Genomic DNA, 14901 nt, shown 5'->3' with positions numbered 1-14901 from the left:
ACTCAGCATTAAGGAGATAGACTAGTGTCCTGTTCATGGGGTTTACTTGTACATCAAGCTGCCTCATGCTACAGATAGGCTCCTGCTCCTATGAGCCATTCCGGCTCGTGCAAGGCTACTTACAGTTGGATTGTCAGGAGTAGTTGCATTATAAGGCAGAGGGTAGATTACTTGTTATGGTGTATTAAAACTAGGGCCAGCCCAGGACTGTGTTCTTCATTTGACATGGAATCTCTGGTCCTCAACATTTCCCTGACAGCACTGTCTCATATAGTCCTGACCAGGATAAGAGCTGTTCACTTTCCACCACACAACAGTCCCAGAGGGAGTCTGACTGTTATTGTGTGTCTGTCCTGGTGAGAGAGATGGATGAAGAGCAGGGGAACACTTCAAGAAAAGTATGTTCATGAAAGCCTCAGAGGCTGTAGCTCAGGCTTCTAACCCCATAGAGTTTACCCTGCTACATAGAGTTTACTCTGCTACATAGAGTTTACCCTGCTACATAGAGTTTACCCTGCTACATAGAGTTTACCCTGCTACATAGAGTTTACCCTGCTACATAGAGTTTACCCTGCTACATATAGTTTACCCTGCTACATAGAGTTTACTCTGCTACATAGAGTTTACTCTGCTACATAGTGTTTACTCTGCTACATAGAGTTTACCCTGCTACATAGAGTTTACCCTGCTACATAGAGTTTACTCTGCTACATAGAGTTTACTCTGCTACATAGAGTTTACTCTGCTAGATAGAGTTTACCCTGCTACATAGAGTTTACCCTGCTACATAGAGTTTACTCTGCTACATAGTGTTTACTCTGTTACATAGAGTTTACTCTGCTACATAGAGTTTACTCTGCTACATAGTGTTTACTCTGCTACACCCTCCATTTCCCTGGAGAACACAAAACATACACAACGCAGGAGAAGCAGTTGACTGAATGTTGTGGTGGAAAATCTAATCAAATCAAATTTTATTGGTCACATACACATGGTTAGCAGATGTTAAAGCGAGTGTAGCGAAATGCTTATGCTTCTAGTTCTGACCGAGCAGTAATATTTAACAAGTAATCTAACAATTTCACAACAACTACCTTTTACACACAAGTGTAAAGGAATGAATAAGAATATGTACATATAAATATATGGATGAGTGATGGCCGAACGGCAGAGGCAAGATATATATACATATGAGATGAGTAATGTAGGGTATGTAAACATTATCTAAAACCCCTGATATTTCTCAGTGCACGTGAAACTAACACCAGTAGATGTTCTTATACATATATGTCGACATGTTGTCAACATATTCATTCATTACTGGGATGCCACTTGGTATAGTGCAGATTCCAATGGGGACACTGAAGACACTGTGCAACATCTTTCTGAATGATAAATACCACAGTGCCACCTAGTGTCAATAGACAGAAAACAAGACAAGACTCAAAAGTGGGTATCTGCAGGATAAGTGACAAAACATCTGGGTGAACCATGTTCTATCCAGATCCCCAAGACTTGGAGTAAACAAGACCTCAGTCTTACATCAAAAATTCAGACAATTCCTGACTTGTAAACATCAAAATCACAATCCCAGACTGATTATACAAGCAACATTCAGACACAAATAAACTACATATAGGTAAAAGAAAACACAAAACAAACCAAAATGATCTGAGACCTAGTCCTATTCCAGTCTCAGCCTATATTAGCCTCTCCCCCTCTTCCTCTCTCTCCCTCTCCATGGCTGTCTCCCTTCTCCTGTTTCCTAGTGGTAAAATACATCCTTCATATTTCCCAAGAAGGTGTGAAGATGTGCGGTGACGGAAAACGCTGTGTCATGACATTGCTTACTACATTCCTGGCTCCTGTTGGCCTGGAGACTATTTATACAGCGGAGGAAGAGGCCCCTTATACTGTAGCTCACCAGGAGAGGAGAGAACCATGTCAGAACCACGGCCCCCAGGACTCACCATCTGTATTTGGACTGATCCAAATCCCTACAGCCAGGGGGCGCTGTATTTTCAAAAGGAGCAGAACGACTGCCCAGGCAGAAACTCCCTGACCTGACAGCGCCTCCACTAGCACCTGGTCACAAGGCTTATTGGTTACTCTATAGTTAAACACAGTGGAACTCTCCCAAACACACAGCAGGTGTTCCAAGGAGGCCTTCTCGACACCCAACAGCTCTCAACTCCTACCTCCTCCCGTTCCCCCAATCTCCCCCTCCCACAGCAACCCTATCGCTGACTGAAGGCTGAGCGTCATACCACTGACATCAGTCTATGTGAGTATGAGCTCCTTAGTGTTTCAGTTGGATCTTTTTCGCCATACATCCAAATCCTCTCAGAACAAAACTCCAAAGTCACCACGTGTTTGTCTCCAAATGGGGAGTCCGTGTGTTTCAATAGACCCGCTTCCAGAGGGGGATCTTTTCAAAAGTCTCCACCCTGGGGATCCACCTCCCTTAGGGGGGAAGGACATTGGTGTCGAGACAAACCAGAGGATCAACTGCCTTGGAACTGTTGGACTAAATATAGTTTCTGTGACTGTACTTTCCAGTATCGGAAGGAAAGATGCCAGCGTTCTAATCTTTACCCATTGCATCACATGGGCAACACGTACCATTGGAGATCTCAATGAAAGGATAAATAGATATACAGTAGCGTATACATATGTTTGATTTTGGATATTTTTTTTCACCCCTTTTTCTCCGCAATTGGTAGTTACAGTCTTGTCCCATGACTGCAACTCCCGTACGGACTCGGGTCGAGATCCGGGCATCCTCCGAAACACAACCTAGCCAAGCCGCACTGCTTCTTTGACACAATGTTCGCTTAACCTGGAAGTCAGCCGCACCAATGTGTCGGAGGAAACACCGTACACCTGGCAACCGTGTCAGCGTACATGCGCCCGGCCCACCACAGGAGTCGCTAGAGCGCAATGGGACAAGGACATCCCGACCGGCCAAACCCTCCCCTAACCCGGACGACGCTGGGACAATTGTGTGCCGCCTCATTGGTCTCCCGGTCACGGCCGGCTGTGACACAGCCTGGGATCTAACCAAGATCTGTAGTGACACAGCTAGCACTGTGATGCAGTGCCTTAGACCGCTGCACCACTCAGGAGGCTACAATAGCGTAAAAATAAGCATGAGCGAATGTAAGTGTTGTTAAAGAACAAATTCAGCAGTCATATTTACTAAACGGATAATGCATACATGAATAAACCACCTCTTTGTGCTACCACTGGTGTTAACTGTCTCATTCTAATATCACTCATCACCAATATGATCACAACCAAAGCAGTCTTCCACCAAGCACCAGTCTCCTTACCTGACCAGTGGCTGAGGGTTTCCTGCCACCCTGCACTCCAGTCTGATGGGGTGTCCCTCTGCCACCTCCTGACTCTTCAGCTTCTGGGTGAAGTGTGGCAGCGACAGGTCTCCATCTACACATTGAGCTCCACTGTGCTGCTCCCCCATCAACTGGGCTCCACTGTGCTGCTGCTCTCCCATCAACTCATTCACACTCATTAGACCAGAGACAACTGGCACCCCGGTCACACTCAGTGGAGGGACACCCGTCACACCCGTTACGCCCATCATGCTTGCTGGCTGGGTACCCAGGCCTGGCTGGCCCTGCTGCGCCGCCACCTGTTGGATGAAAGGCTGTGGAGGGACAGAGGCAAAGCCCCGGGGGGCCAGCCGGTGGCTCTTAGGAGACAGGTACCCGCTGTCGGGAGAGGAGGAGTCTTCCTCCCCCTGTTGCTCCAGCCGAGTGGAGCCTTTAAAGATGGAGGACAGCTCCTCGATGAAGGTGGCGGCGCGGCTGCAGAACTCCGTGGCTGAGGCAGCCCGTTCATTCAGCTCCAAGCCCTCATGGATAAGCCGAGGCTTGTCCTGTTTATAGACTGGGGTGATGGTCTTGTGGCAGACAAACTTCTCAGGCGAGGCCGTGGCTTCGAAGGTGGCCTGTATGGGCCTGCTGAGGTGGACACTCTGGCTGGAGGTGACTTTGACTGAGTGGCTGTCGTCCATGGGTGAGACTTTTGTCTGATGGGGGAAGCAGGGACTTTTGGTCAGGTATTCTGTGGTGTTGAAGGGGGCAAGGGAGGGGTGGTAGTGGAGAGCCGGCTCCTGGGTTTTGGGAATAGGGGAGACAGGGTCCACCCAGTCTTCTGCGTCACTGAAGGCCTCCCAGGCCAGGTCCAGGCTGCGGTTGATCTCGTCTTGGCTGAGAAAGGCAGTAAGGTCTGGAAAGTCCCCGTCACCAGCATCCAGCTCCGCCATAGAGTCCAGGTACAGATCCCCATCAGACGAAGCCTCCGAGAACACGCCCCCGTCTCCTTCTGGAACCCCACGCCCATCCTTCATAAGCAGAGAGGGGGGGAGGGACTGGTTCCAGCTCCCGTCCTGCATCCTGTAACACACACACACAAACATGACATTCAGTTAACACTGTAGATACAGAAAGACACTAATGGTAAGCTATTCACACATCCACAGTACATAATAATAAGTAAATAAAATGAACCCACACTCCCTCACAAACCAACAGTTGCTCAGTTGTGATGACTCAGGCTAGCATTCTTTCGGGACAGCTGGTGGGTATTTACAAAGGGCTTTCCGGAGGTCAAAGTGGACTTGACTGGCATTTGTCACAATCCCTCCCTCTATTCTCACCCTAACTGTATATTTCCCTGACTCTCCTCTCACTTCCTTATTCTTTTCTATCTCTGTCTCTCTGCAACAATTCACTGCAAGCATAGAGTTACAAAAGTTAACATATACAGTACCAGTCCAAAGTTTGGACACACCTATTCTTTCAAGGGATTTTCTTTATTTTTACTATTTTCTACATTTTCTAAAATAATAGTGAAGACATCAAAACTATGAAATAACACATATGGAATAATGTTGTAACCAAAAAAGTGTTAAACAAATCAAAATATAGTTCATATTTTAGATTCTTCAAAGTAGCCACCCTTTGCCTTCATGGCAGCTTTGCATTGTCTCAACCAGCTTCATGAGGAATGTTTTTCCAACAGTCTTGAAGGAGTTCCCACATATGCTGAGCACTTGTTGGCTGCTTTTCCTTCACTCTGTGGATCAACTCATTCCAAACCATCTCAATTGGGTTGAGGTTGTGCGATTGTGGAGGCCAGGTCATCTGATGCAGCACTCCATCACTCTCCTTCTTGGTTAAATAGCCCTTACACAGCCTGGAGGTGTGTTTTAGGTCACTCTCCTGTTGAAAAACAAATGATAGTCCCACTAAGCGCAAACCAGATGGGATGGCATATCGCTGCAGAATGCTGTGGTAGCCATGCTCGCTAAGTGTGCCTTGAATTCGAAATACATCACAGACAGTGTCACCAGCAAAGCACCCCACACCATCACACCTCCTCCTCCATGCTTCATGGCGGGAACAACACATAAGGAGATCATCCGTTCACCTACTCTAAGTCTCACAAAGATACGGTGGTTGGAACCAGAAATCTTATATTTGGACTCATCAGACCAAAGGACAGATTTCCACCGGTCTAATGTCCATTGCTTATGTTTCTTGGACAAAGCAAGTCTCTTCTTTTTATTGGTGTCCTTTAGTAGTGGTTTCTTTGCAGCAATTCGACCATGAATGTCTGATACACGCAGTCTCCTCTGAACAGTTGATGTTGAGATGTGTCTGTTACTTGAACTCTGTGAAGCATTTATTTGGGCTGCAATCTGAGATGCAGTTAAGTCTAATGAACTTATCCTCTGCAGCTGTGGCAATCCTCATGAGAGCCAGTTCCATCATAGCACTTGATGGTTTTTGCCACTGCACTTGAAGAAACTTCAAAAGTTCTTGACATTATCCAGATTGACTGACCTTCATGTCTTAAAGTAATGATGGAGTGTTATTTGTCTTTGCTTATCTGAGCTGTTCTTGCCATAATATGGACTTGGTCTTTTACCAAATAGGGCTATCTTCTGTATACCCCCCCCCCCCCCCCCCCCCCCTACCCTGTCACAACACAACTGATTGACTCAAATGCATTAAGAAGGAAAGAAATTCCACAAATGTACTTTTAACAAGGCACACCTGTTAATTGAAATGCATTCCAGGTGACAACCTCATGAAGCTGGTTGAGAGAATGCCAAGAGTGTGCAAAGCTGTCATCAAGGCAAAGGGTAGCAACTTTGAAAGATCTCAAATATAAAATATATTTTGATTTGTTTAACACTTTTTTGGTTACTACATGATTCCATGGGTTATTTTATAGTTTTGATGTCTTCACTATTATTCTACAATGAAAATAGTAAAAAAAAAAAAAAATCATTCACACTCATTAGACCAGAGACAACTGGCACCCCGGTCACATTTTGCCAAACTTTTGACTGGTACTGTAATTCTATTATAATTAGTTGTGTTGTCCGTACACTGCAAAACACTATATCAACTAGATCGCCAGCCGCACAAACACACAAACCCACACCTGTTCAGGCCAGCGTTTCCATTAGGAAAATGTGACGCCGAACAACGTGACCAGGAAGATTTAAATTTTCTGTCCATTTGAGAAATTTACCGGACAGGTACATTGCATTCAGAAAGTATTCAGACCCCTTGACTTTTTCCACATTTTGTTATAGTACATTCTTATTTTAAAATTGATTAGATTATTCTTTTTCCTCATCAATCTACACACAATACCCCATAACGAAAAAGCGAAAAACAGTTTTTTAGAAATGTTTGCAAATATACTGCTCAAAAAAATAAAGGGAACACTTAAACAACACATCCTAGATCTGAATGAAAGAAATAATCTTATTAAATACTTTTTTCTTTACACAGTTGAATGTGCTGACAACAAAATCACACAAAAATAATCAATGGAAATCCAATTTATCAACCCATGGAGGTCTGGATTTGGAGTCACACTCAAAATTAAAGTGGAAAACCACACTACAGGCTGATCCAACTTTGATGTAATGTCCTTAAAACAAGTCAAAATGAGGCTCAGTAGTGTGTGTGGTCTCCACGTGCCTGTATGACCTCCCTACAACGCCTGGGCATGCTCCTGATGAGGTGGCGGATGGTCTCCTGAGGGATCTCCTCCCAGACCTGGACTAAAGCATCCGCCAACTTCTGGACAGTCTGTGGTGCAACGTGGCGTTGGTGGATGGAGCGAGACATGATGTCCCAGATGTGCTCAATTGGATTCAGGTCTGGGGAACGGGCGGGCCAGTCCATAGCATCAATGCCTTCCTCTTGCAGGAACTGCTGACACACTCCAGCCACATGAGGTCTAGCATTGTCTTGCATTAGGAGGAACCCAGGGCCAACCGCACCAGCATATGGTCTCACAAGGGGCCTGAGGATCTCATCTCGGTACCTAATGGCAGTCAGGCTACCTCTGGCGAGCACATGGAGGGCTGTGCGGCCCCCCAAAGAAATGCCACCCCACACCATGACTGACCCACCGCCAAACCGCTCATGCTGGAGGATGTTGCAGGCAGCAGAACGTTCTCCACGGCGTCTCCAGACTCTGTCACGTCTGTCACGTGCTCAGTGTGAACCTGCTTTCATCTGTGAAGAGCACAGGGCGCCAGTGGCGAATTTGCCAATCTTGGTGTTCTCTGGCAAATGCCAAACGTCCTGCACAGTGTTGGGCTGTAAGCACAACCCCCACCTGTGGACGTCGGGCACTCATACCACCCTCATGGAGTCTGTTTCTGACCATTTGAGCAGACACATGCACATTTGTGGCCTGCTGGAGGTCATTTTGCAGGGCTCTGGCAGTGCTCCTCCTGCTCCTCCTTGCACAAAGGCGGAGGTAGCGGTCCTGCTGCTGGGTTGTTGCCCTCCTACGGCCTCCTCCACGTCTCCTGATGTACTGGCCTGTCTCCTGGTAGCGCCTCCATGCTCTGGACACTACGCTGACAGACACAGCAAACCTTCTTGCCACAGCTCGCATTGATGTGCCATCCTGGATGAGCTGCACTACCTGAGCCACTTGTGTGGGTTGTAGACTCCGTCTCATGCTACCACTAGAGTGAAAGCACCGCCAGCATTCAAAAGTGACCAAAACATCAACCAGGAAGCATAGGAACTGAGAAGTGGTTGACTTGGAGTTACATTGTGTTGTTTAAGTGTTTCCATTATTTTTTTGAGCAGTGTATATAAAAAAGATTTACATAAGTATTCAGACCCTTTGCAATGAGACTTGACATTGAGCTCAGGTGCATCCTGTTTCCATTGATCATCATTGAGATGTTTCTACAACTTGATTGAAGTCCACCTGTGGTAAATTCAAATGATTGGACATGATTTGGAAAGGAACACACCTGTCTATATGAGGTCCCACAGTTGACAGTGTATGTCAGAGCAGAAACCAAGCCATGAAGTCAAAGGAATTGTCCGTAGAGCTCCAAGACAGGATTTTGTCGAGGCACCGATCTGGGGAAGGGTACCAAAAAATGTCTGCAGAATTGAAGGTCCCCAAGAACACAGTGGCTTCCCATCATTCTTAAATGGAAGAAGTTAAGAACCACCAAGACTCTTTCTAGAGCTGGCCACCCGGCCAAACTGAGCAATCAGGGGAGAAGTGCCTTGGTCAGGAAAGAGACCAAGAACCCGATGGTCACTGACAGAGCTCTAGAGTTATTCTGTGGAGATGGGAGAACCTTCCAAAAGGACAACCATCTCTGCAGCACTCCACCAATCAGGCCTTTATGGTAGAGTGGCCAGACGGAAGCTACTCCTCAGTAAAAGACACATGGCAGCCTGCTTGGAGTTTGCCAAAAGACACCTAAAGGACTCTCAGACCATGAGAAACAAGATTCTCTGGTCTGATGAAACCAAGATTAAACTCTTTGGCCTGAATGCCAATCATCACGTCTGGAAGAAACATGGCACCGTCCCTACAGTGAAGCATGGCGGTGGCAGCATCATGCTGTGGGGACGTTTTTCAGCGGCAAGGACTGGGAGACTTGTCAGGATGGAGGGAAAGATGAACGGAGCAAAGTACAGAGAGATCCTTGATGAAAACCTGCTCCAGAGCGCTCAGGACCTCAGACTGGGGCAAAGGTTCCCCTTCCAACAGAACAAGCTTAAGCAAACAGCCAAGACAATGCAGGAGTGGCTTCGGGACAAGTCTCTGAATGTCCTTGAGTGGCCCAGCCAGAGCTCGGACTTGAACGCGATCGAACGTCTCTGGAGAGACCTGAAAATAGCTGTGCAGCAACACTCCCCATCCAACCTGACAGAGCTTGAGAGGATCTGCAGAGAAGAATGGGAGAAACTCCATCTCTGCCAAAGGTGCTTCAACAAAGTACTGAGTAAAGGGTCTGAATACTTATGTAAATGTGATATTTCAGTTTCTTTTTTTTTATTCTACATTTCTAAAAATTCCCAAATCATCGCAATTAGGTTAAGGTTGGGTGATTGTGGAGGCCAGGTCATCTGAAGCAGCACTCCATCACTGTCCTTGTTGGTCAAATAACCCTTACACAGCCTGGAGGTGTGTTGGGTCATTGTCCTGTTGAAAAACAAATGATAGTCCCACTAAGTGCAAACCAGATGAGATGGAGCTAAGTGTGCCTTGAATTCAAAATAAATCACAGACAGTGTCACCAGCAAAGCACCCCCAGACCATCACACCTCCTCCTCCATGCTTCACGGTGGGAACCACACATGCGGAGATCATCCGTTCACCTACTCTGCGTCTCACATAGACATGGCGGTTGGAACCAAAAATCTCAAATTTGGACTCATCAGACCAAAGGACTGATTTCCACCGGTCTAATGTCCATTGCTCGTGTTTCTTGGCCCAAGAAAGTCTCTTCCTCTTATTGGTGTCTTTTAATAGTGGTTTCTTTGCAGCAATTCGACCATGAAGGCCTGATTCACGCAGTCTCCTCTGAACAGTTGATGTTGAGATGTGTCTGTTACTTGAACTCTGTGAAGCATTTATTTGGGCTGCGATTTCTAAGGCTGGTAACTCTAACTTATCCTCTGCAGCAGAGTTAACTCTGGGTCTTCCTTTCCTTTGGTGGTCCACATGAGAGCCAGTTTCATCATAGCTCTTGATGGTTTTTGCGACTGCACTTGAAGAAACTTTCAAAGTTCTTGATGTGTTCCGGATTGACTGACCTTCATGTCTTAAAGTAATGATGGACTGTCATTTCTCTTTGCTTATTTGAGCTGTTCTTGCCATAATATGGACTTGGTCTTTTACCAAATAGGCTTATCTTCTGTATACCACCACTACCTTGTCACAACTTTTAACAAGGCACACCTGTTAATTGAAATGCATTCCAGGTGACTACCTCATAGCTGATTGAGAGAATATCAAGAGTATGCAAAGCTGTCATCAAGGCAAAGGGTGGCTACTTTGAAGAACATCAAATATAAAATATATATATGTCTTATTTCATAGTTTTGATGTCTTCACTATTATTCTACAATGTAGAAAACAGTAAAAATAAAGAAAAACCCTTCAATGAGTAGGTGTGTCCAAACTTTTGACTGGTACTGTAAGTCCATTGATTCTTGAGGAATATAACTTATAAATCCCTCATGAGCTTAGTTCAACAGTCACACTCCATGAGAACCCAAAATATAAGCTTGTTTTTCTCTAATATTTGTAAACATTGTAAAGGTAAACAAAACTGTATATCCTCATAACATGGTTAAAACAATAATGTTGATATCATGGATGGTCAGTCCTTGCATCCATAGCTCTGTCTATTCATCTGAGAGTGGTTACATTTCTCCAGGCCTCCATGACAACAAAATCACAAACAACAGAGTAGGACTGGCTAATAAGTCCTTAGTTTTGGGGTCATGCTCAGGTAAAACAATTTGGATAATCTACACTTCCATATTTCCAAGTCCTATTCTTGAAGATCAAGGGGTATAACATTTATTGGAATGACTGGAATTCTGGTAGACTTTGGTTTTTAATGTAAAGATATAATTTAATCGTATTATTATAAGTAGTAGAAAGTGATGGGTTAGAAGAAGCCTACATAACCAACCCATAAAGTAAAATGTTACATCCATATATGGCCAGATATGTAAACTTTAACATTGATTTATCTTGCAATTGTCATGTCCTGACCAGTAAAGGGGTTATTTGTTATTGTAGTTTGGTCAGGACGTGGCAGGGGATGTTTGTTTTATGTGGTTTGGGCTATGTATTTAGGTAGAGGAGTGTTTGGTTTATGTGGTCCGGGGTTTGTTAGTCTATGTTCTATGTTAGTATTTTTCTATGTTCTATCTAGTCTATTGTATTTCTATGTTTAGTTAATTGGGGTTGGACCTTCAATTGGAGGCAGCTGGTTATTGTTGACTCTGATTAAGGGTCCTATAATTAGGAGTTTGTTTTTCATGGGTTGTGGGAGATTGTTCTTGTTTAGCTGTTTGCATGACAAGACTGTCAAGTTTGTAATGTATACGTATTTTTTGTGTTTTCCTTCTTCACGAAATAAAAAGGAGATGAGTGTACATTTTCCCGCTGCGTCTTGGTCTCTACCCTACGGCACCCGTGACAGCAATAGATTTTGTTCAATTGGTAACATACATTTTTGTCTTCTTCTAATGCCTCTTAAAGGGAAAGTAATCTAAAAGTAACTGAAAGTAATCAGATTACGTTACTGAGTTTGGGTAATCCAAAAGTTACGTTACTGATTACAATTTTGGACAGGTAACTAGTAACTAACGGATTACATTTAGAAAGTAACCTACCCAACCCTGGTTGTAACGTAACAAAATGTGGAAAACGTCAAGGGGTCTGAATACTTTCCGAAGGCACTGTATGTAGAACTCACAGAGAGAGAGAGAGAGAGAGAGAGAGAGAGAGAGAGAATGAAAGAGAGAGAGAGAGTGAAAAAGAGAGAGAGTGAAAGAGAAAGAGAGCGAGAGAATGAAAGAGAGAGAGAGAGAGTGAAAAAGAGAGAGAGTGAAAGAGAGCGAGAGTGAAAGAGAGAGAGTGAAAGAGAGTGAAAGAGAAAGTGAAAGAGAGAGAGAGATGCACCTTCACAGAGGAAAAGGGTTTGTTTTGGTCATAACCAGACATTTATGAAACTCTTCGCAGACAGTGATCAGTATCTCAAGCACAGCTCTGTGTGTTATGTACAGTAGGCTACATCTACATGTGAGCACCGTGACTATATTGTAGATGACGGTACTGTACAGACTTGTATGCAATAGGCTCGTCTGTATAAAAGTGAGTGTGTTTGTGTGTCAGTGTGGTATATACAAGTGTGACATTCTGCCTGCCATGGCGTCCAGGAGACCAGCTGTTGTTGTTTTTATTCCCCTTGGGCTAAGTTTCACAGCAGCAGTACAATTCCACCCTAAAAAACGGCCCCTTTAAACACACACACTACAGTATAGCACATACAGGAGCTCACACAGGACACACAGATACATACACACATATGTATTCACAGTCAGGAACACAAGGGACAGTATTCTCTTCAGAGCCTGTTATTTTCCATGTGGAAAATAAGTAATCTATACAACATTGATTCATTATGAATGGGGAATCTTTTTTTATATTTTAAACTGATTGACAAAAAGTCAATGGCCACTGTCAATGGTCATTGTAAATGCTGTCAATGACAGAATAGAACAGAGTACGTCAATTAGGCTATCACTGTTCAATAACTCCTTACTTATTACTGACTTTGTAACGTACTTTGATGTAATGGTAATATTGATTGAAAATAACCACATTTTCCTTGCAGTTCTGACACTAACTGGATCTCAAATGCAAAGTGAATATCCCCACATACACTAACAGTAAACACGTATCTAGAGATTTCTCTAAGCGTCTTTCTAATATCACAACCCACTGGGCACATACTGGTTAAATCAATGTTGTTTCCACGTCATGTCAATGAAATTACCTTTAACCAATGTGGAATAGACGTTGAATTGACGTCTGTGACCAGTGGGAAGTTCGAAGGATCTCGTGGTGCTGATTAAATGAAGGAAACATCATCTCCAGGACATTCTACTAATATTGTCAACAATAAATGGTAAATAACAGCCTCACCTTCAAGTTTTTCTCCAAAGGTATTGTACCAGTCTAGTGTTTCCAGTTCTCTCTTAAGATTATCTGTGTGAGAAAGTCAGAAGCGTCTCTTTCCAGCAAAGTAGCTTTTTTCGGTCGGGCAGTGAGTGGGAGCACTGTGAGCAGGTCTAGGGCCACTTGAGCGGTGCCTCCAGAGTGCTGTCCCATCTGTCCCAGCGTTTGACCGCTCACTGTGTCAGGTTATATTTGGCATCGGGCTCAGGTTTCACAGCCAGAATGCTGCTGAGAGAGAGAAGAGAGAGAGAAATAATTAGAAAGAGCGAGTGGGGGGGGGGGGGGGTATATGAGGAAACCGCAGGGGAGTAATACTTTCCACTGATTACAATATATACAGTACTTTACACACAGAACGAAATACTCACACATACACACTCTCTAACACGTGGAACTGGGAGTCTTTTCACTTTGTACCTCAACATGTTGCACTATCAAACCTACAAAGCTGGTGGTCATGAAAGATGAATGTACTCTGCTACCTGCACAGTATGCATCTGTCTGTACCATAAATATGGGGGAGGAGGAAGGCCAGGCTTTGTCAGTCACAGTATGGGTTAGGGTTAGGAGCTGATGCTAATCTTGAATCAGAGCTTGACATCTCCCTTTTCTCTCCGCTGTAACTCTGCCTCCTCTGTGGCCAGTGGAGTTGACTCATTGACCTGAGACCTGCCACTGAGCCTCTGAAGAAGCTGTTATTAGTATAGACTCTTCAGTGTATGAGCGTTTTCTGCACAATGGAGGTTGGGGGCCAGGGTAACTTATGGTCCAAGCAATGCTTTCTCCTGAGCCCACATCCTCTCCATTAGCCTTGAAATACTCTCTTTCCTCTCTCTGCAGGCTGTTTCTCACTGATGCCTCTGCCTTATACCCTGAGTGACAGGTAGTGACAGTTTTCTGCTTGAGCCAAATTTGCTCGGCGAAACTAAGGTTGGGTTGGAAGGGCACAGACACGTTCTGGCTCTGCAGCCCCACTTGGTTAATCTGTGGGCCGTTATGGCAGACGGTTGGTCCTAACAGCACAGAGCTATTCCGGTTCTCCAACTACTGATTAGAGTTAAGTGCTAGTTACAGGGCAGGGAGGAATGTCCATTGGGACAGCTCTATCAAACCAGAAATCCCCCTCACACACACACTGGCAAACCACTGACACCAACACCACTTCTCCATCAACTGTCCCACAGCACCAACCCTTCATTCACTGCGCCAGAACACACACCCCACTCATCTTTTCAAAGCGCCATGGACTTACACCATCCATCTTCTGTATTGAAATAGCTTAAGTGTACCTTGTTGAGGGTATAATTTAAAAATAACTGCATTAATTGGTGGTGTCTTCGAATAGCCTCGCTCATGGTCTGGCAAGAATAGAACTGGAGCTTTTCCAATCTGAGCGTCCTTTCAACTAGACTAGAGAACAGTTTACAGACCGAACTGTCAGTTAACACTTATGGTCATTTACCACTTCAACTTTTCAGAAGTATTTCATTTTTTTAGCTCTCACATTGATGATAACCATTTAAACTCTAGGTGGGTCTGTGTCCCAATCATCCAAAGGGGCCATCATCCAACTACACGAATGCCCAGCCATTAATGAGATATTGTATTTGGTCATCTAATTTCATTTTTTACTGGTGAATTGTTTTATTTTATTAAATCTACACGCATTGACAATAATATCTAGCTAGCTATCCCCAAACAGCAGTTAGATAGTAGCAGCCAAACGAAGAGGCGATCTTTTTTTCAGCAGCACAGTAGTTTAGTTTGTCCTTTCAATTTCCCCATTGCTTGTATTTCATTGGCTACTCAGACTTGAAGACAATT

The 14901-nt window shown here is 44.5% G+C and overlaps 1 protein-coding gene across 3 annotated transcripts in view; it reads right to left on the bottom strand.

Annotated features, from left to right (window-relative positions):
• LOC106584205 (palladin) overlaps positions 1-13229 on the bottom strand; it is a 135740-nt gene extending 122511 nt beyond the window's left edge. Inside the window, exons 1-2 of one of the 3 annotated variants that reach the window (XM_082967978.1) lie at positions 13045-13229; positions 3333-4418 (exon numbers count right to left, since the gene is read on the bottom strand). In XM_082967978.1, the coding sequence (XP_082824104.1) occupies positions 3333-4417 (1085 nt within the window). In that variant the 5' untranslated portion in view covers position 4418; positions 13045-13229. The remainder of the gene's footprint in view (positions 1-3332; positions 4419-13044) is intronic. The other 2 variants (XM_045705935.2, XM_082967977.1) reach the window with 2 other exon arrangements.
• Between the last annotated feature and the right edge of the window lie 1672 nt (positions 13230-14901).

This window comes from Salmo salar, chromosome 23, assembly GCF_965601325.2.
Source record: "Salmo salar chromosome 23, fSalSal1, whole genome shotgun sequence".
Classification (NCBI taxonomy): Eukaryota; Metazoa; Chordata; class Actinopteri; order Salmoniformes; family Salmonidae; genus Salmo; species Salmo salar.
Note: the sequence above shows the minus strand (reverse complement) of the source record. Positions and strands in the feature narration are given on the sequence as shown.